This window comes from Nesoenas mayeri (genome assembly GCF_963082525.1).
Source record: "Nesoenas mayeri genome assembly, chromosome: 1".
In the NCBI taxonomy this organism is placed as follows: domain Eukaryota; kingdom Metazoa; phylum Chordata; class Aves; order Columbiformes; family Columbidae; genus Nesoenas; species Nesoenas mayeri.
In genome coordinates, this window is record NC_137541.1 from 153,369,190 (window position 1) to 153,392,013 (window position 22,824).

Genomic DNA, 22,824 nt, shown 5'->3' on the forward strand with positions numbered 1-22,824 from the left:
AACCAAAATACAACATCAGGCCTCGCTTTTCAAAAAGTGAAAACTGAGAAAAGCAAGGCCAGAAATCTGGATAGTAAGTTTGTCAGGCTTGATTTTATCTTCCTAACCCTCTTTTTTAGTAATTTGAGGAAACTGACAGAAGCCTTACCTTTCACCTTAGGAATTATGTTAACATACCTGAAAGACTATTTACTCTCTCCCTTTCCAAATAAAAATAAAATACAGTAATCTTGCTTCTGGAAACAAATAAATAAATACTGGCTTTGAGTAGAATCACACTTAACAGCTCCATCCTTGTTTTCAAGACTTCGTGGCAAAGATCTGGTTTATGAGACTGAATCAAGCCTGTAGATGAAAACTATGGCCAACGTTTCTGTTATTTAGGCATATTGGACTTTCTGCTATAAACTTTATGTGACAAAGGAACTCCAGCATGAACAAAAAGCTGTCACAAACATCACTGATGTCCATTCAAAATCAAGGAATGCTACCTTGAGCTTGTCCTCTGTAGTAAAAATTTACACATTGCATGCCCCTTCCTTAGCAAATTGTTCCGGATCTCCACCTTTAAGATCTGTCTGTTAAGTAGTTTAAACAACCTAAATCCTTTGACAACGTCAGTCCAGTGTCACCTGGATTTTTGTTTACAAACCAAACATATTTGGCCCAGTTTGCCTCAATGAGTTATAAAGTCATGGCTCAGCAGAATCAGGTGCTCTGCATATTTACATTTTTCATTCATGTTTAAACAGTGCAAGACAGTAAATACTGCTGCAAATGATCTTGCAAATAGATACAGAGAACCACTGGGTGGATTTAAACCAGCCAAAGGCAACATGCCTGATTCTTTTCTCACTTATAGTAGTGTTAATCTGGGACAATTTCACTCAGAAGTGATTCTCTGGAGTGTCCTAGAAAAGGAAACATCTACAATGCAAATCAAACAGCATGAAAAGGTTCAACTTACAAACATCTAAAAATCACTTTTACTTCTATACTGAGGCTTCTCACTCTTGACTGTAAATTAAGGAACTTTCAGCTAACCTTAGATTTGGCAAAAGTAATTGATTCAAATCCTAAATATCTGGGGAACAGTAGGGCAGAGACTTTTTTTTTTTTAATTTTTTGTAAATGGTCTTGACTGCCCCTAGATCTTCTCATTTGATACTTACGGTTTGAAAGTGGCAAAAACATAGCATTAGTGTATCAGAAACCTGACAGGAGAGCCTGGTTAACTGATTTCATATTTATATCATTCACAGACAAAGGCTGTGAATTAAACTGGCAAGTCTGTGTAAAGCTGCTTGAAAACTCAAGTCCCTGCAAACTCAAGCAAGGCACCCAAAACTGTGGGAATAATTGGCCTTGAGGCCTTAAGGCTTCTGTTCCTCATCTGACACAACCTCAGGTCAGAAGTACTGTGAAAATGAAGCCATTTATGTTTCTGAAATGTTGATGAGCAACACAAAATGCACAAAAAAAATAGCATAGCATAGCATAGCATGGAATGGAATGGAATGGAATGGAATGGAATGGAATGGAATGGAATAGAATAGAATAGAATAGAACAGAATAGAATAGAATAGAATAGAATAGAATAGAATAGAATAGAATAGAATAGAATAGAATAGAATAGAATAGAATAGAATGGCACAAGCCATACATGGATCAGTTAAGAGAAAACTATCTAGTAGCAGTTCACTGAAGAAATACAGTCCATTCTCTGCACTGAAGGAAGCTGGGATGGGCAAAACAACAGCATTAAATTTGTATGCACAAGGCAACCCAAGAATATCTCAGACAACTTCAATTCTGGCATTTCCTAAAGTTCATATGCTTAACTTTTCAAAATTAGTATCATTTTCATCTGTTTGCATTTTTGCTCTGTGTGTGTAACAATAAGAGAAAAAGTGTGCATACAGTGTAATCATGCTAACTAAATATATGCAAATTAAATTTCTAGTACATAAAGGGTTTATAATAAGTTAGTTTTAAGGACTGAGTTTAGGGATTATTTGTATAAGCTCAATTCAGATGCTATTTAGTCCATTCAAATGTTTACATCACTTAATATAAGTCCCACACAGCTCATAAATGAAAAAAAAAAAAAAAGCTTTTTAGTTTTACATTTGTTTTACAAATATCCTATGTTTGTAAAACAATACAGGAAAAAAAAGAAAAGTGACAACAATTTCCCACGCAGCGACATTTTCACTGAACAAACTTATTTGCTAAGGTACTCAAGAAAACAAATCATAATTCCCACTCTGAAATATTTCCAAATAATATTTTTAGGAAACTTTTCCAAAGCATAAAAATATTTAGAATGATAAAAAAATATGTAGTGTTGGAAATGTTCATCCAATGATCCAATGAAGTCTAATTTACTTGGATCAAAAGTGCATCCCACCACACAGCTTTTGCATTCAGGAAGATCAGTGCAGGTAGGAAACTCTGTGTACAGATACTTCTGCACGCACCTCTCACTTTAGCAAAGAGTAACTTTATGATGACCTTTGCAGATCAGAAATGAAACCTCTTCCTGACTGCCTGCAAAGATCAGAATCTTCAGAATCAAACTGAAGTTTTGCCCAATATTTTCTTTTTCCTTTCCTTTCCTTTCCTTTCCTTTCCTTTCCTTTCCTTTCCTTTCCTTTCCTTTCCTTTCCTTTCCTTTCCTTTCCTTTCCTTTCCTTTCCTTCCCTTTTCCCTTCCCTTCCTTTCCTTTCCTTTTCCCTTCCCTTCCTTTTCCCTTCCCTTCCTTTTCCCTTCCTTCCCCTTCCCCTTCCCCTTCCCCTTCCCCTTCCCCTCCCCTCCCCTTCCCTTCCCTTCCCTTCCCTTCCCTTCCCTTCCCTTCCCTTCCCTTCCCTTCCCTTCCCTTCCCTTCCCTTCCCTTCCCTTCCCTTCCCTTCTTTTTTTTTTCCTCCACTAATGAATGCTTACTTGGGATTACAACTTACTTATTATTATCGCACTTACTCTGAAAGGAGGTAGAAATTCTACACTAATTTACGTCTAACAAGAATAAACATCAAGATGATTCCTAGTTCCTTCAGAAAAAGCTCAAAGCTGTAATAAATTACTTCTAATTTCAGTATTACAAGGCATACGTGTATTTTTTTTTCCCTAAACAAAGGAGTTTGTCACTTATTATTAAGGGATATTTAAAATACTCAGATGGAATTGCAAAAAATCTCTTTGTTACTTTTATTCCACAGCAAAGCGATAACAGCTGTCACAGTTCGTTCATCTCAGACATAAAGGGAAATACAATTTCCTAGGAAATGGAAGAGGAACCGGTGGCGTTAATTTTTAATCTTGTCTTTCTCTGCCACCTCGTGGTTGCACAGAACAGGTCTCTGCTCCTTAATACTGCACACTACTCTTGACAAGCTATGAATTCAAATGCTGTGAGACATGTTCCTCTGGTGCTCCATAAAACCCCCTTGCCTTTTTCACATACTTTAAGGCCATTGATGCCTAACTCTGGGATTCCCCATCTACTTGTCTGTGGGTGGTATCAAAATAAAACTATCGGACAGATTAAATGATACTTACCTGCAATTAATGTTTTTTTCTTCTCACAAAACTGTAGCTCAAAATATTTTATAAAACAGCTGGCAAAATCATTCAAGGGTGTCTTAGCATGTCCAAAGGCCTCCAAGATACAGTTTACCTGCAAGACAGTGGTAAAGAAGTAATAAGAGAAGAAATAAAAGCAAAGATATTTCTATAAACAACAGTGAGGTTGGTTTGTGATCAATAACTGAGGAAAAAAAAAAATAAATTTTGTTGGCTTCAAGGCTTCAAATTTAACAAATTCCTTGAATGTGTTTTTTTCTTTTATTTTTCTTGTGTGCTTGTGGTTTTTGGGTTTGTTGTTGTTGTGTGTTTTGTTTGTTTGTTTTTTCCTACATTGAGGTAAGACGGCTGCAAAGAAAAAAATAGTGGAAGCTGTAAATGGAAGGGGAAGACAACGGCTCACACTTGAGTCATGTCCTTACAGGTAGTTTGGATACATGTGACTGGAGTCATATGCCCAGAGCTGTCATGCTTAGCAAAAAGATTAGAAGCTTTGAAGGCAGCTGCGCTTGTAAAGTTACAATCAGTCAATATTAATAACCAACCAAAGGAATTTAAAAGCTTTATACGATACCAGAAATGGCACAAATTATTGATTTAAAATAGAATTACTTTGGAATTACACTAGTGAAAAAGTAAGAAAAAAAGAGTTTCTGACTTTTTTATGGCATGTCTCAGTAATATCTTTCCATATTATATCTTCATGGTCACAGCAATTATTTTAAAAATATTAAAAATTTTTAAAATAATAAAAAGTATAAAATATACCATCTTTATTCCATGTATTCCTTTGTATTTACCTTTTTTTGTATATAACTGGTTTCTTACACTAAATGGATTCCCTTTGGCACTTTCCTCTTTTGCATCCTAAGAATGTAATTGCAATATAGCCACAATAGAATATTGTTCTGACATTAAGAGTGGTTTGCTGAAGCTGGATGACAATGATGGGCAGAGGCAGGAGGGAAGGGGGCTGTGGAGTAGCACCGATAACGTCTGGTTCCACTCACAGAGAGAAAACTCTAAAACTCAGGCCCTTCAGAATTATTAATTAAAACAGCTATTTGTGCAGTAGGTGGCAGCAGAAAACTAGTCAGCCTAGTTTCCGTTCTACTCCAGCAGAGTTATTTAGGATGTATTTTTTCATTAGGCTAATTCAGCACTTTGTTTAACCTGTGCAGCTTTATTAACTTTAATAACGTGATGCATAACTGCGGCAGGAATAAATTCAGGCTACTGTATTCATAAAAACACCTTAAAAGGCAACTAAACTAAAATCTGTACTTGATTCCCCCTGGGAGGGATCTGCTCCATCTACCTTTGCTCTCTGAAGTCAAGTGTCCCATCTAAGCTAACTACAAAGGATCTTTCTATAACTAAACAGCAACTCATTTGTTTTAACATGTGATGATTATCCTCTGCCCACGTTGACTATGACACATTAACACGCATGGGTACATCTATATTATTAAACTAAACAGGACCAGGAGCAGGGCTCTCTATCCTCTACAGTAAGTGGCAAGGTAATGTTCACATTTAGACATCCCTCATTTTTGCAGAATAGGGTGGACATCGGACATGGTCCCTTGCACATGGTACCTTCTGAACTATGTGGCCAGAAGACCTGTTGGGGATTTAAACTGTGTCAGGGAGCAGGGTAACAACTGCATGTTAGGGATGGTTATTCAGTTTACTATATAGATGTAGAGTAGGTTAAAGAGATCTACAAAGTTAACTAATTTTTAGATGGAGAAAATTAGGCCTGGTCAGCCCCCTCCCACAATGATTCCTGTTCTTAGCTGAGGAGATCATCTATCTTATTTGCACTGGATCATGATGGTAATTCCTCGGAACTTTCCTGTGGTCGAGAGACAAGTTGAAGTGGAGACAAGACTATCCCCCACAGCTCCTGAGTCCCACTGCTGTACTTGGAAGATCTGACCTGAATTTTGCAGCTCTACTTGAATAATATCTATGGCTTCATCAGTTCAAAACTATAAGTTTTGTGTAGGTAGTAAATGAAAAAATACACAGTAGAAATAGATCTCACTTGTAGATCTGGCTCTTGTGTTTAAAGTGTACTATCTCTGTATAATGGTATTACTGCACCACTAGGCTTTGAAACTTCAATTTTAAAAAGTGAAAAATAACAAAAGTATCCTTAATATTGTCACATGAAACCTGGATTAAATGTGTCAGTTTAGGAACATCGTCAATGGATCAGATAACACTGTGAAAAATGCTTTAACACAGTAATTGTTAGTAAGGCCACATCTTATGCAGTTGTAGCATTTTCAGCATCATCAGGCTTTTTTAATCTCTTAAAAAAACACAAATGCAACACTGTTTTCTAAAATCCACTCAAAATTCATAGGACTTTTACTACCTTATCAGCTAGAATGTACAAAATGTGAACCAGTAGCCTTTTGCACATCCCAATAATCGTGATTTGTAGATTGTCTGTTAGTGCCAGTTGTACTTCTGACACTATTTTATCATCTTTCTGGACAGGATCATGCATAATTCAGGAAGAAAGCAGTATGTTTTGAACTATGCATATGATGCTATTAAAAAAAACGCACAACAAATTATTCTAGAGCTCTCTTGAATACCATGTATGTGGCCAGTGAAAGCTAAAAAAAATATATCTCAAGTTGAATATAAATGCTGTCGAGGAAGGTCACCAGAGTGAGTGAAATAATCTAAACATATATTAAGTATGAAACTCAAAACTCAGTTGTGATAATGCAGACTGTGCTAAAACATTCAGTGTAAATCTGTTTCTGAGCTGGGATCATCGGGAAATACAATGTTTAGAATGAATACGAATTGGCAATCTAGGGGTAGTGTTACAGCTGTAACAACTAAACACGAGATGCAATGTTCAGTCAAAAGAAAACTGAATATTCATAATGTACTGGAAAGGAGATAAATTCATCTGATATATGAAGCAAGTTCTCATGATTTCATGTTATGCACTGGGCAGAATTCTGCTCTGCTGTGGGAATAAAATACGACAGAAATACTCAGAACTCTTGCCTATTTCATAAATATATTTAGCATTTAAATGCTAGGCCATATACCTTTGTCTAGTCCTTGCAGTTTTCCTGCAAATTTCCAGTTTCTGTCTTACATATCATTACTTCAGGCATCTCAGCACTTCTTACACTGTCCAGAGAAGCAACACCACAACAACAGAGATAAATTTATTTACTACAATTAGTACACATTTAGGAGACAGTAACTTGTCACATAAATGCTTCCTATTCACTGAAACATTGTTTTCCAAAGTCAGCAAAACATATATTAGAGGAACAAATCTGACCTCCAATTTTCAGCTTCCTCTCATCACATCAATGTGAACTTGACTTTGTTCTCATTCAGGTAAATTCGGGGAAAGAAACCTGCTTTGACTTCATTGGTGAAAATAAACCCTTCACGAACTTCTGCACAGCAGATGCCTTTTTCCTTACGGTTCAAATGTCTTTGTCTGTCCAAGACACAGAATTTTGTTTTGTCGTACTCAGTGATCAGAATGCTACTTACATGTTTGATCTTTGTATCAAAGGCATTTCTGCTGGAGCTGGCTCTGCAAGTGAGGTGCTTCACTATCTGTTTGCAGGCTTCAGTCTTCCCAGAACCACTCTCTCCACTGCAAGATGACAGGCAAGAAAGAGAAGGGGGAATAATTGTTATTTTCACATTTGATATGTTATTTATATTCTCTCCTAGCTCTGTTTGAATGGATTTAAGATATCTCAGCCAAACTTTCATTTCAAATAACAGAAGGTTTATGGATGGCAAATAATAAAGAGCAAAATATCAGAGATGATAGACTGGCTGTCTATGTTCATGAGGGCTGTCACAGCTGTCAAACTGTATTGTCTTGTACCACAAGAAAAGCCAATCAAACCTAAAGATTTCAAGCCATTTTGAAGGTATTATTTATAGCAAAGATTTTATCTCCTCCTTTATCTCTGTTCAGCAAAGACGCCTGCTAATGCTGCCTGGTTCTCTTGGCAGATGGGGAACTACTGTGGTAAAGATGGCAGTCAGAAGGAAAGGAAACTGTAGAATAGAAGAGGAAGAGGGAAAGAAAATAGCAAAGGAACAGGAAGAAAAAGATTATTGATTTTACAAACTGCCCGGTTTCTGCAGTGCAATACACTGACTTCAGTGATCCTGTTTCACTTAATTTCTTGCTCATGGTATGGAATAAATATTTCAGAGAATGAGAATCTCTGAGGGGGAAAATAAGCAAATAAGACAAGGTAAAAAGCAGTATGAACAACAAAGGTAGGAAGAAACAACAGAAAAGTGGAGGGATGGAGGACAGAAGCAAACTCAATGGTGTGCTTTAAGCATGGAAAAGGAAGGAAAAGAAACAAAAGAGATGTGAAGAATAAAGTTAGTGAAGCTTGGTTAAGAAATTAATGTAATAATTTCTTATTTGAATTATAAGAAGTTGCTTTCTTTTAGAAAACGGAACCAAACAATACGTAACCTGATGCTTCTCCTTTGCTTATCTGCTTGACCAAATTTAAAAGGCTGTTTCTACAACAGCCAGTTAGACTTTTCACAAGTACAATGGCCATGCTGGCTAGTCAGTCTGTTATCTGTATAGTTCAGTTTCTGAAAATGAGAGGGGAGAAAAATACAGTACCTGTCTGGTCATTGCTTTATCTTTTCAAATCTCACTTGTAAGGAGAAATAAATTAAATAAAAGAAGAAACAAAAGAAGGAAGGACAAAAAGGTTTTCATATTTAGACAGGGATGGGATCTTTGCACCATTTAATGTCATTCAACTCTTGCAGGATGTACATGCAGCTGTCGTGAATATCTTGGTTTTTTACCTGGTAAACTGTAGTCTTAGGTGACAAGACAGATGTCTCATTACTATATGTGATGTGTCAAACTGTTTTTACCTATGTTATCGTGTTTCTATGATGAGCTGGAGTCTTATCCTGGACTTCAAACTCCTATTGGCATCAGTAGGATGTTTGTGGTCCAAGACTGCAAAGGTTTGCAACCTAGATATTTGCTATGCAAAGACCTCAAATAATAGGACACAAACCTGTATTTAAACAAGGTCTTAGAGCGAAATAAATAATTTCCAGTCAAGAATGTCACTGCCATAGCTAAAATGAAAATAGTATCTCTACAGAATTGAGAAGTTGCTCTGTAAGTGCACTATCCCTTGCTCAGATCTTCAGCTTCTGACTTTCTGATGACTTCACTCTCCAAATGTTAATTGTACCATTCTGCCTCTGTTCTTAAGAAGTAACATTACCCTTCTGTCTTTATAACAGTTGTGTCCAAGTTCCATGTTTCTTTGTCTGTTAACACTAACAGGAACAGAAAAAAAGAGTGAAACAGGGCATTAGTTTTGTGATACTCCTCCCCCCTAGAGACATTTCATACTCTTGCAAATCGCAGATCCTATGCCTGTGTTATCCAGAAAGTCAGTGAGCTTAGAGATAGATATAAATCTATGTTGCGCCATCACTTCTACCACCCACTAACACTGGCCAGTCCTCTGGCACCTGTGTGTCATGATGATGAAATAATTCTGTCCCTCCACAACATACTTAATCCAAAATCACAGCTGCAACCTGCTATCACTATACCACAGCTTACCAACAAGGTTAGAAACCGTGGCTCTTTGGTTATTTCAGCTGCTAAGGAACTTCTCTGAAATTAAAACCTCTCTGAAATTTAGTGCAGTCACAGTTACAGAAGATGCCACTGAGCAGAATTGTTCATATATATGCTTGAAAATCAGATCTGAATTAATTCATAGTTTGTAACAACTTACAGCTTGTCTAATGTGTACTGCCCTTTATATCCAGCAGATAAATATTTGTATTTGTATCATTCTGAGGGCTGAACAAGACATAAAATTTAACAAATTTTCGTGATATTTTATTATTTTGCTTGCTTAGGCCCATCCTCATCTACCAAAAGTAGCTTCTTTAACAGACGACTTCTCCAGGATTAGTAGGATGGAGTTATTTTTCAAAAAATCTTTCTCACAAGTGGAAAAACTGGGAGGGGAAGTGGGGGGAGGAGAAGAAGGAATGCTAAAGTAACATTTGATGCGCTTGTGATTGAGTCTTACAAAGCAGGCATGCAAATTATAATTACAAACAGAAAACAGAACAAAGGAAACAGAGTGTTCACCATTAGTTTCCACATTTAATTAATTTGTTTCCCTTTTTAAATAAAGCTCTGTCCTGGTTTCCACTGCAAGCTAACTGTGGCCTGGATAACACAGGACCATGCGAGAGTTCACAAAGTGGACAGTTGCTGCCCCTTCTTCAATATTTCTTCCCAAGATTACTGTTTCCTAAACCTTGCAGTGACACAAAGATTGCAGCGACTACAAAGATTTGATGCTCTCAGCCCAACTGTTGATTTTACAGTGACTGACATTTTGTTCGGCAGTGTCACAGGAGCTTATTGACTCAAGTGGTTGCCAGAGGGGCTCAGGATTCACTAAGAACCTGGATGCTGAAAGGGAGACACAGTGTCACTTAGTTGTTCTGTGGATTTCAAAGGGTTATGTTCACCGCTACTGAAATACAGACTGATACACCAAGAAAGAAATGCTATGTTAGGTAAAGTTTTAATTGCTGATATAATTTTTTGGAACATTTGGGGCAATAAATAATTTAACAATGAAAAAATAATTTGGTACCTTGAGCCAGATCTTATTTATTCCATTTACTTTGAGGTGGAGTAAAATTTTTTGTAATGTCCCCATTGTCCACAGTATCTTTGCTTTAACAATTTAATTATGCTTAGAGAACACTTCCTTTTCTCTGTTTTAAATAACTGCTTCAACACTATTTTTTCATAATGTAATTTACAATATGAACATTGGTTTCTTATGACTTTTGGATGGACTGCCTTATCAAAGTGGAGGAGAAGTTAACATTGCAGCAGAAAAGCATTCTTCTCCAGCAAAACTTCATTAGAAAGCATTATGAAACAGACAAAGCAAAGCTGGCTTATTTCACAGATAAAGAAGGTTAAATTAGGAAAATAGCAGAGATAGTGTACTCCAAGGGAAAGGAAAATGAACAGAGAATTTGAAATCCTATGCTACCAAAGGGCTTTAGGGAAGTTCCAGTAACACTCATTTTATTCCTCCTTTGGCTTTGTAACTTTCCTATATAACTACCTGAGGGAGGGTCCTGATTCCTACTATATTTCATTAATTTTTTAGTAGGACCTTAAATACACCTCTAGTCTCCGTATCTTAAAATAATATTAATCATTAGAAAAACAAACTCTGTTTGTAAATAAAACATTAAAAACTAAAATTGTTAGGAAAAAGTCCAATTAAAAGTGCAAAACTACAAAGTCATGAGAGGCAAACAACTCAAGGTGTTCTACAACCAGAGGAACCAAAGAAGCTACACCCTGCAAATCCACTGTGGTTGGATTAGCTCCCAGCTTTTCTGCTGTCTTGGGCCAGTCTAGCTGGGCTGCTGGCACTGCTCACACCAGTGAGCTCATTGCTAAAGCACGTGGCTGCTGGACAGTCCACACAAAGTGCCTGGATGTCACCTTTCAGAACAGCTGTGGTTGGAGATACAACCCGCCTTCAGGACGGCTCCCCAAAAACTACAAAGCCTGTGTGAACACCCAAGCTCTGAGACCTCTGTGGCTGCTGGTGGCCAATAGGTTCAAAAGTTATTGGGTGGAGCGGGACTTAGATGTGGACAGACAGAACCATCACGTAGAAGTAGTTAAGCCCACCCAAAATAGTCAGAAAATAGCAAGCACCAGGCAAAATCTTAAGAATTAATTCCTGCAAGTACTGAGAAGTACATCTTACATACCCTCAGTTTCTGCATTTTAGTCAGGTTCATCTATATACTTATGAATTCAGATAACAGCATCATTGTGGTTTGGTGTCAATTCCAGTACAAATAAATGCTATAAATCATCTATTTGTGGAAAAAAATGACAAAACACAAAGTATGTAAGGAGGAATGTACCTGTCATTTCAGAACATATAAGTGACAGAGTTTTATTGTTTGCATTTCATTTTCAGTTCTGACCAAAAGTGCCACATTCAGAAGTGCAGGAATACTTAACAAAACAAACAACCCTATTCCTGTATTACTTGAATTACAATCAGAAATGTTGGAAAACTTCCAACAGATTTCACTCATGTAAGATTTCCACCAGTTTTAAAGGAAGGTGTGAAATTTAGTACTCCAAGTTCCCATCCTGATAGTAAGATATAGCTAGGGAAGAGAAAAAATAAGCTTGCACACTTTTGGAGGGTCACGGTTATTTCTTTATTCTCAGTTTGCAGAGAATGTAAATGAGACACTGGTTCTTGTTTGATGACTGAGGTTTCGAGATTTGAAATAGATATGTGTAAACAATATCGCTAAATGTTAAATAATACGTTTTATATCATCAGTAGTGTTATCTGTAACTGAACAACCCTGTGTGTTAGCTGGAAACTATATTTCTAAAGTAAACTAAACTGGAAAGCACATTTCTAAATGTTGGGTTTTGGTTTTTTTTTTTTATAAGATGTCCAAATCTATAACTGTACTGCAGTAGACCATTGCACTTATAATACATTGAATTATAATTCGAAAATTAAAGATTATTAACTTGAACAGAATGTCTGTGTGATGCCAAACTGAGGAAGTGAAAAGCTTTCAAGGCTTTCTGCTTTAAAAGACAAGGATTTGTCTCTGTTCCAGATTATTTGGCTTAAAAATGTGATTTATATCACAACAAACCCATTGGATATTGACATTCCTAGCTGCTAACACATACAAAATTATAACATTTCATTTGATATATTCATTATGGGCTGGTTTGTGGTTTTTTTTTGATTCAGCAAATTAAGCCATCAGTATCCCATAAACCATTGGCTTCATCGACTAAGGATTCTTAGCTTCTAACAAACCAATAAACTATACTTAGGCTTCCTAGACAGCTCCTCACTTATCTTATCAGTGCTTGATGCACTCTCATATCATGAACAGCAGGAGCAAAATGCAGATGGAAGTTTTTACGAGAAGTCCACCTATTGCCTATTTAAGAATGTAACATCATCTTATTTTATTTTGTGACTTTCATACAAAGTCAGCTCTTGGTGTTAAGGATACATAAATGATGGTGGCTTTCTATAAAATAGAAGTAATTGCGAATAACTGGTAGTAAACCCTTCAAGAATTTATCCGAATTCTTTTGTATTGTAAAACACTGAATTTCAGTGACTGAACACTTGATCAAATGTGAAGTGACTGGGGAGGGGGGAAAGAACAATTTAAATTCTTGCAACATGGTAACTGTGTGGAGGAAATTAAGAGTATAGTTTCAGAAGACAAGAAAGTAAGTAAAGTGTGAAAAGACAGAGAAGGTGGAAAGGCTGATCCAGATTATCCTGAGAGTTTTATTTTTGTTTTGTTTTTCCTTTTTTTAATCAATTCAGTAGCTTAATAGGATGTTTAGGGGAATAGATAGCAGCAGAAGACTAAAGTCATAAAGAAAACTGAAAGAGGCAATGTTAAAATGAAATAGTAGTAACTATTTTATTAAATTTGGAGATGAAAACACAGCTTCACACAGTTTAAATGGGGCATTATGAAAGTTCTGCAAAATAAAGTACTTTAACATTGCTGGAAATTGTAGAACCTAAAATGCAATTCTAAAGCTTCTTTAAAACATAATATTTTTACCATGGAAAAACAAAGTTTTGGCACAGAAGGGTTGCCATTGGGTTTTCAGAGGGTTCTCTTTCACTAGCAGTATGTAATAATGTTACACTAAGAATCTTATCTCAAATCTCTGCTAAATCTGCATTCTGGAAGGGTAAGGTTTTTAACACAATGCAGGTAAAACCAGAAATGATAAATTTGTTTAATTTATAAATTAGGGGCTAGTAAGTATTTTTACAAGATATATTCTTAATTATATGCAATTTATAAAGACTATAGCAATGATAGAATTAGTGGAGCTTTGAGCTAACACATTGCAGGGCACTGTCTGCTCCTTTGTTCTTGCAGAAGATGTTTCAGTGTCCACTGCCCATTCTATCTTCTGTACATTCATACCACATATACAGCCTCTGCAAAGTGAACTATCTACTTGCAATTGTTGGAATACTTTGCCATTGATATTTATGTATAATATTTTATGTAATGGGTGATTCATTTTACAAGACCATTCATTTTATGCTGTCTGCTTTGTTGCCTGGGGAGAGCCAGTCAACCTGCATGAATAGTGCTGTAAGCCTCTGCCCTGCCAGAAATTATGAACATCTCCTGAACAAACAAATGGGATGAAAACTGAAGTAGTCCTTCAAGATCAGAAAGTAGTCTGGTGGTTTCAGCAAGGCTTTCAAGACCACAGCTGTGGACTTTTACGCAGCTAAGTTCCAACTCAGGCAAGTTCAGATGCCTTCATCTCTTTTCATTATAATCTCTTGAGAAAATATGGGAGGCAAAAATGACTAGACTAAGAAAAACGGTATCATTAAGGGTTACGTTGCATGCAGAATTCATTAGCAATAGTATGTGTCCAATAAAAGAGTAATTCACGAATCATTAGTAATGGCCACTAAACTCATGGGAAGTATCTTTCTGTAATTACATTTTGGCAGAAACAAACAAACAAACAAACAATAAACAAACAAACAAACAAACAAAAAACCAAAAAAAACCTAAAAAAATCTTTGCTAATAGAAAATAAACTTTATCTCCACAAAATAAACAAGCTACAGAGTTTGATGAGTATGAAAGGATTAATTTTAATAAGAGTACAGTTTCAGATATTCTTCCTAGTCCTTTTGAAAATCTTGTGTGTAGCTCGATGTACTGAAAATAAAATAAAAGACACCTATAAAGAAATTACTACTTCTTAAAATAATAAACTCAAACTTTTCAGGAAAAATTCAGATGAGAGTTTTACATACTGCCATCACTTGATCTTTCTCTGGCAGCTAATAGTTAAGCTAGAATAATATTGAGAATTGCAGACAAGAAGTAAAATACTGGTATGGTACTAATTCACACTGCTGCACATCATAACACAACACGCACATCAAAACAGTAGCTTCCTCTCATGGTAAAATCTTTACATAGTAAAGCATAATTATGTTTATAAAATATATTAACTTATACTATACTTACTATACTATACTTATACTTATACTTACTATACTAACTATAGTATACTGTACTTACTTATACTATAAGATAGCATTATAAGCAAAAGCAAAGTAGTATAGACTGAAGAGTTTTACTGTATAATTACATCATGTTTCACTTGCTAATGACGACAACATAAGGCAAAAGTGTATTCTCAGTGTGTGATTCTAGGAGTGCTCATATGCCAAAATGGCATGTCTTGCAGATATCAAGGGAATTTAATCTTGAGACCAGTGCATGCCCACACGGATAATCTGCTGTTGCTGAACTTACATGCTACTAATAAAACCAGACCAGCCAGCATGGGTTTAGGAGGGGCAGGTCCTGTCTGACCAACCTGATCTCCTTTTATGATCAGGTGACTCACCTGGTGGATGAGGGGAAAGCCGTAGATGTGGTCTATCTGGACTTCAGCAAGGCCTTTGACACTGTCTCCCATAATATACTCCTGCAAAAGCTGGTAGCCCGTGGCTTGGACAAGTGCACTCTACGCTGGTTTAAGAACTGGCTGGAGGGCCGGGCCCAGAGAGTGCTGGTGAATGGGGCTGCATCTAGCTGGCGGCCAGTCACTAGTGGTGTTCCCCAGGGGTCAGTGTTGGGTCCAGTCCTGTTTAACATCTTTATTGACAATTTAGATGAGGGGATTGAGACCATCATCAGCAAATTTGCTGATGACACCAAGTTGGGAGGGAGTGTCAACCTGCTGGAAGGCAGGAGGGCTCTGCAGAGGGATCTGGATAGACTGGAAAAATGGGCTGATTCCAATGAGATGAAGTTCAATAAGGCCAAGTGCCGGGTGCTGCACTTTGGTCACAACAACCCCCTGCAGCGCTACAGGCTGGGCGCAGAGTGGCTGGAGAGCAGTCAGACAGAAAGGGACCTGGGGGTACTAATTGACAAGAAGCTCAACATGAGCAATCAGTGTGCTCAGGGGGCCAAGAAGGCCAACGGTATCCTGTCCTGTATCAAAAATAGCGTGGTCAGCAGGACAAGGGAAGTGATCCTTCCCCTGTACTCTGCATTGGTGAGGCCACACCTGGAGTATTGTGTTCAGTTCTGGGCCCCTCAGTTCAGGAAAGACATTGAAGTGCTGGAGCGGGTCCAGAGAAGAGCAACACGACTGGTGAAGGGACTTGAACATAAGACCTATGGGGAGAGGCTGAGGGAGCTGGGCTTGTTTAGTCTGGAGAAGAGGAGGCTCAGAGTTGACCTCATCACTCTCTATAACTACCTGAAGGGAAGTTATAGCCAGGTGGGGATTGGTCTCTTCTCCCAGGCAGTCAGCAATAGGACAAGGGGCCATGGGCTTAAACTCTGCCAGGGGAAGTTTAGGCTGGATATTAGAAAGACATTCTTTACAGAGAGAGTGGTCAGGCATTGGAATGGTCTGCCCAGGGAGGTGGTGGACTTGCCGTCCCTGGAGGTTTTTAAAGTGAGGTTGGACATGGCACTTAGTGCCATGATCTAGTAAACAGACTAGAGTTGGACCAAGGGTTGGACTCGATGATCTCTGAGGTCTTTTCCAACCCAGTCGATTCTGTGATTCTGTGAAACAAAACTAGCACCCTTCTGCTTTGGTGGGATTTTTTTCCGATATTCCTCACTGTAAGAGTTCTGACTTGGACAGTGTCTCAGGCCAACCATTCCAATATTACAGCAGCAGCAAACACAGTACAAGGATTCTAGGAACTAGTTAGTCTAAGCCAAAGGCATCACCAAAAGCAGTGGGCCCTACCAGACCTGCTTTGGGAACTCATTTCACTTGTAGAAGAATTTGGATTTAGAATGGATTCAGGTTAAAATAGCTCCTCAGCATCACCACTACCCTCCCAGGTGTAATTTTGACCTGAGAGTATTTCTTCAGTCCAGATCACCAGGCCACCACCTGAATGTTTGCGTTGGCACAAAGGTTGGTGTGGAAATGAGGAAATGAGCACGCAAAGGTAGATGGGCAGAAGCTCTTGTAGACACCTTATTCCGGTGTAACATTCTCATGGATCTATGAATCCTTTCCACTTCTTCATCCACTGTCTCCTTCCTTCTGAGCGCTTACATGAAATGGCCTGTCTAGCTACAGAGAGCTTCTCTGAGCTCCCTCATCTTCATTCAGCCTGTCATTGCACATTAGAGGTAAGTGTATTTTTTTAACTTTAAAATTTGTTACTAGGTGCACTTATCGCGCTATACGTGGATGCCTGGAAATGTACCCACAACTCAGCTTTATTAATGGAGGTATTTTAAAATCACAGAATTCCTTACTTAGGAATGAAGAATATGCTTGATACAAGAGGCGGAAGAAAAAAAGTAAAACACAAAATCTTGGAGTATTTCAGAACTGCAGAATTGCTGTTACTTGGTTTGATAGAAAATGAAACTAATATCTTGAAAACTTCTCCACAAACTCCTCTTCAAGTGGAAAATCGAAGAAAAACTGACTGGATACTATGCCACATGCCCTCAGGGCCAGAAAGTCTGCCCTGCTCCATGATATTTATTAGCATAGAAGTAATCAATGAATCAGCCCTCACAGTGGTGGAAGAACCTTCTCTTGCTGATAGCTAATGTTGTTTTACAGCTGAATTAGCAAGAAAGTAGAAATCCATTTTGACCACAAATGCGCACATGCACACACATGACCAGGTGACAGAAAGAAGGTAGATTAATAACTTAAGTTACATCATTAATATTTTTCAGATTATTATTATTATTATTGCTGGAAAACACATGGAGATTTCCTATATCACCTTTACTTTCCGGGAATTATTTAGATTCTACCGAAGGACTGATATAATATGAATATCCCATTTTTAATACCTCTTTATGAATTTCTAAAAGATCTCAATTCCCCTCTGCTTTCTCATTTAGTTCTAGTAGAAGAAAGGTATTTCAAAGAACTGTTTCTAGCTGTTTCTGTCAAGTTGCAGCTATACTTATCTCCTGTTCCAAATTACCAGATGCTTTCCTTTCAGGTTCCATTTTCACAAGTGACCTTTACTTCTAATTAATTATCCACATACAGGATACTTTAGGATGGTATATATGTGGGTTGCCTCGATGTGCTACAGAGATGTCTTGCCAAGTGCTGATGTGAACAGAGCACTCTCTTGTCACATTCTCCATCAGGTCTCTGATTTATATTAAGCTACGGTGGGCTGGTCAGGGATTGAGACAGTGGGGCTTAATAAATGCCTTGACATACTGAAATGAAACCACCAGTAGCAATTGTTTCCTGATATCAAAGCCATTTATCAATAAGTACAATATTATTTGTATATTAACACTTAACTTGGCAGTTGGCTTTTTTCTTGAAGCGTGACCAAGTAATATTTTCTACTTCTCTGTTTACACTTATAGGCAACTTCACAAAGATACTAATCAATTAGCAGTGTCACAAGTTCATACTTTAAAGAAAATGCTGAAAACAGTGCCTTAGGATATTTCTTATTTTTATCAATATTGTTATACCTAAAAAAAGAGTTAATATTTACAAGATGATAATATGAACATACAGTAATGATTTCGTAATACTGTTTTTACCTCTGTTTAAATGTCACTGCACACTGGATAAATAAGTATCTATTCCATTCTGATTAGGTTATAAAAAGCTTACTTTTTGTTTCAGCCAATCAGTAGTCAGTTCCACACATAAATGATTTATACATTTATAATTTGGAAACTTCTGAAGTATTTTTTTAAAATAAACTATGCTTTTAAAAGAAACATTTAATTACAAAATTCGGATGTATTTGAAGACTTTATATACAGAACATCAAATAATCACAGGAGTCTGTATCCACATAAACAGAATGCAATAGAAAAGGGATGCATATGATTGTATTTATGTGTTAATTTTAATTCTTGCAACTCTAAACCAGCATCATTAGCTACTTTTGAGTATCATATCCTCTCCATTTCATAGTATTCAATTATCTTATAATAAGAGGTAGTTCAAGAGCATTTTTTTTCTTTCCCATAGCCCATGAAGTTCTGTAAACCCTTGCCAATATTTCAGCCAACAGCAGTTGTCAAAGGGACAAGATTGACCAACAAATTTGTGCAACTAAATCAAATTCAGCAGACTCATTGTTTTCAACTAGGATGAAGGAAAAAAAGGGATTAACAGATTTGGGGATCAGAAGTTTCAAGTGAATACAAACTTTCACCATTGTAAAACTCATATATTCGGATGAGGCTGTTTCACTGGACATTTCTAATTTATTCACAATCTTGAAGTTATTTATCATTAAAACAACACTGTGAATAAAGGTACTAGTTAAAGTCCATTCTGAAGTTGAAGAGATAAATTACAACCTCAGGGCCACACAAATTTGTGAGGTAGAGTGGAAGTTCCAATACAGGTGCATCAACTCAGAGTTTTATAATTTAGACAAGGACTTCTCATTTTTATTGTCATTAGATTCTATTTCTAATCCTGATTCATGTTATACTAGCAAACACACACAGCAGTTTTGAATTCTTTACCATTAACTCTTTGTCCCTAATTAGATGCAGCTAGATGGAGTGGGAATTCCCCAAGATAATTTATGAACTTGAGATGTAATTAAACCTTTTCCAGTTCTATTTTGCTCTAACGTATGATACAGAGATCAGTACACATAAAGAAATCAGTTGGAGGAAAAAAAAAATAGAAATCTCAATTGCTGAGTCCTGGGGGGAAAAGCTGAAAGGCAGGAGTTACAAATTAGTTAATAGAAAGATAAATTTTCACCTGAGGATAAAGCACTGGGGACGCTGCTCCTGGAATAGCATGTGGTAAGCTCTTTCAGCACAGGCAAATATATGTGGGGGAAGTGAGGAACATAATTTTCCAGAGTTACTTAAATAAAGCTGGGTGACCTGAAAAAATGTAGAAAATTAACATTATCAATACATTTCAAACTAATTATGTTTCACCTCCCTAATCCTGGGTCTTTTGTAAAGTTCTCTAAGCATTATGAACAGAATCTCTGTACGTATATATGTGGTACCATTACAGTATGAATTCAGATTTTAATTAAAACAAACAGAGCTGTAAGCATAGAGATCTAATTAAGATACAAAAATAAGCATATACTAGAGGACTCAACAACACTGGTTTGTGCATTGAGTAAAACAAAACCTAGTAAGTTACTTTTTTATGCCTCATGTTTATACTTCTTCAATGTCTTGGCTTAAAAATCTTACAAAATGAAATATAATAATATCATGAAAAATTAAAATTGAAATCAAAGTATTAAGTTATAAACTAATTCATTTATTACAAGACAGAGAAGTCTCCCATGAATGCTCTCTCTTCAATATTGAATAACTTCTGTGATACACATAGCTAGAACATGTACTATCCTTAAAGCTTAAGTATGAGTATAACCAATTATCTGCTGCTGAAACCTCAGTTATTTTCTGAGGATATCCTAATGTCCTTTCAGCTAATATCAAACAGATTTTAGAAAAAATAGATAGTCTGCTAATATCTACAATTCTTTTACTTCAGAATAAATAAATATAATAAAGAAAATACTGAATGTGATTTAGATAAGACTGTGAGCAGAAACACCACACCATTTTACAAATAACCTTAAATAACTAATTTTAGCTACCTTTTTATATAGCTTTTATCAGACCTGCACATGTGTTTCGAAAGTTAACACAGGCTCTACAGAAACCCATGGCAGCTGGGGGACAATTGGAATACTATGAAGCATCTAGAATAATACTGGATGCTACCACTTAAATCCCTTCCTTTCCATCATGTCCCGTTTCCCCAGCTATTCTCTCCAACAGCCTTTCCACCACAGTGCCATTTTGTATTTGCTCCTTTCTACAAACTAATCACCCTGTCCTGTCCTATGCCTGCCTTATTTACTTAGATATTAAACTATTGAGTCTGGGGGCATCTACAATGCTGTGGCTGAATGAATCCTCCAAAATATGGCCTTATTCTCATCCAGGACTTTAAAGCTACCAGACTATACAAGATTAAATCCACACTGATTCTCAATGAATCATTTCGTCATGTCACAAAGCAGAAAGAAAAACCTTCACAAACTTACTGTGGCAAGTGCTTTGCAAGTTTACATATTTTTCTAACACACAATTTTCAAGGATATATTTGCCCTAATCATACACAAATAAATGCTGCACAAATGTAACAAAACAGGATGACCATAACACAAGCTGCTTCTACAAACAGTTACTATGATACCTTTAAAGTGGTGTCTGCACATCCCTAGCAGAATAGTGATACCTTAATGTATAGTGTAGTAGTACAGTATATTTCCATGTAAAAATGCATTAGTGCTGTCATCTAGCAATCGCATTGAATTGCATAAGAAGCAACGTATATTAATGTCCACTAAAATATGATTCTTTATGTCATTTCAGAGTGAATAATTGCTTATAAAAATATTTTTTTTAGTAGTATTCTATTGGAGCTAAGTGTGGGGGGTCAGTGCAGCATAACAAAATAAAGATTGCCCAGAAGTTATGAAAAGTATTTTTAAGAGAGAAAATAAAACCTGGAGTGTTGCTGCTAATGAAAAATGTACATTATAACTTTTTCATTGCTTCATCCTAGTTTTAAAGATAGTGTCCTACCCGTTCTTTTTCTGACAGCTAACAAACCACATTCCTGAAACAAAAATGCTAACTAGTGAGCCACATCATATGGCATGTCAGTGTCTACCGAGGAATAGATATATCATCAATTTTTATTACTTCAATATACAGACCAATAACACAGAGTTCAAAATAATACCAGCTAAGCTGCTGCAGTATCTTTGAGCATTTCAAAAACGGAGAAAACAAAGCTATTTCACAACTACAGTTTTTTGATCATCTGGGAAATAGCTGCCTAATGAACAATACCATGCAGATAATAATGATGGGGTAAAAGCCGTGATGATCCAAGGTGCTCCAAACAATTACAGTGTCTCATGCTAAACTTGCTAAAATAGATCTATCACAGAGAGGCCAAGAGAAGAAGCAGCAAACATTCAGGAAACATTTTAATATGGAAGCCTACCATCTGAATTCTTTTTTCTTTACAGTTTTCTCTTGGTGCACAAAATCGTGTATCTAATGTAAAATACACAGTGACAGGAAAAAATATCATAATCTTAAACCTTAGGGATGATGGATGATTTCCATTTCTAGAAACCAAATTTAGTCTCCCAACTTGGAATCTGCTACTACTGCCATTGAATGTCACAGCATTTTTTTCTCTCAAATTTACTACTGATAAACACAAAGCCACATGACATAGCAAACAGAGGCTAGTTTGCTTACCAAATTTTGAACCCTTTATAATTCTTGTAAGCTAAATAAACATATTTGAACACTCCCTAAACACAACAGTGAACCTGATCTCTGTGCAGCAATGTGAACTCAGTGAACAATGAGAAAATTACGGGGAGGGAGGAAGAAATCAACAGTTATGCTAGTGCTCTGTCTCTAAAATAGCTGAGTGATGATGAGGCAGAGATCAAATAAATTGAATTTATGTTACTCTCATTGATCTATAAAGTCCACTTAAGTTAGTATCAATGTCTACGGACTAAAACAAGCCCCTTGTAAATAACTACTCTTTTTTATAAGAGGAAGATTAGAAAGATAAGGGAACTACTTTTCAAGAGAGAAGCATCTGTAGCGCTTCCTAAGTGGCCTCGTGTGTATGACAGTGCACACATGGACCCAAGTGTCCTTTGCCCATGGGCTGCCTGTGCCCAACACAAGCAACCTCCGTGAGACAGCCCCGTATAGCGGCCTGGTGTGGAGCATAGACAGTCATTTTGAGCCTTTCTGCACCATTCAAGGTTGTTATTTCTATAATTATGCTTTGGGCAAGTGGGGTGTGAACTCAAACAACCACTGCACAAAGTATGTGTCTACTTCTGCAAGTCTGGCAGTGGCAGAAACCATCAAGGTCGTGTTATGTAGCAGGAATTATTTTTAAATAATTGAAAGTGCTACTGCTCATGCAAAGCATTAGCAAGATGGCTGTTTTACAAATAAGACACAGAAAAAATAGTGGCATCTTGGAAGAAATTGAATTTTTTT

General features: G+C 36.9%; 1 protein-coding gene across 1 annotated transcript in view; it reads right to left on the minus strand.

The window, feature by feature from the left end:
• MYO16 (myosin XVI) overlaps positions 1-22,824 on the minus strand; it is a gene marked incomplete at both ends in the record, with an annotated part of 300,394 nt that overhangs the window by 159,787 nt on the left and 117,783 nt on the right. Inside the window, 3 exon segments of the mRNA XM_080343675.1 lie at positions 3,559-3,676; positions 7,129-7,234; positions 19,499-19,626. Of these exon segments, the coding sequence (XP_080199801.1) occupies positions 3,559-3,676; positions 7,129-7,234; positions 19,499-19,626 (352 nt within the window).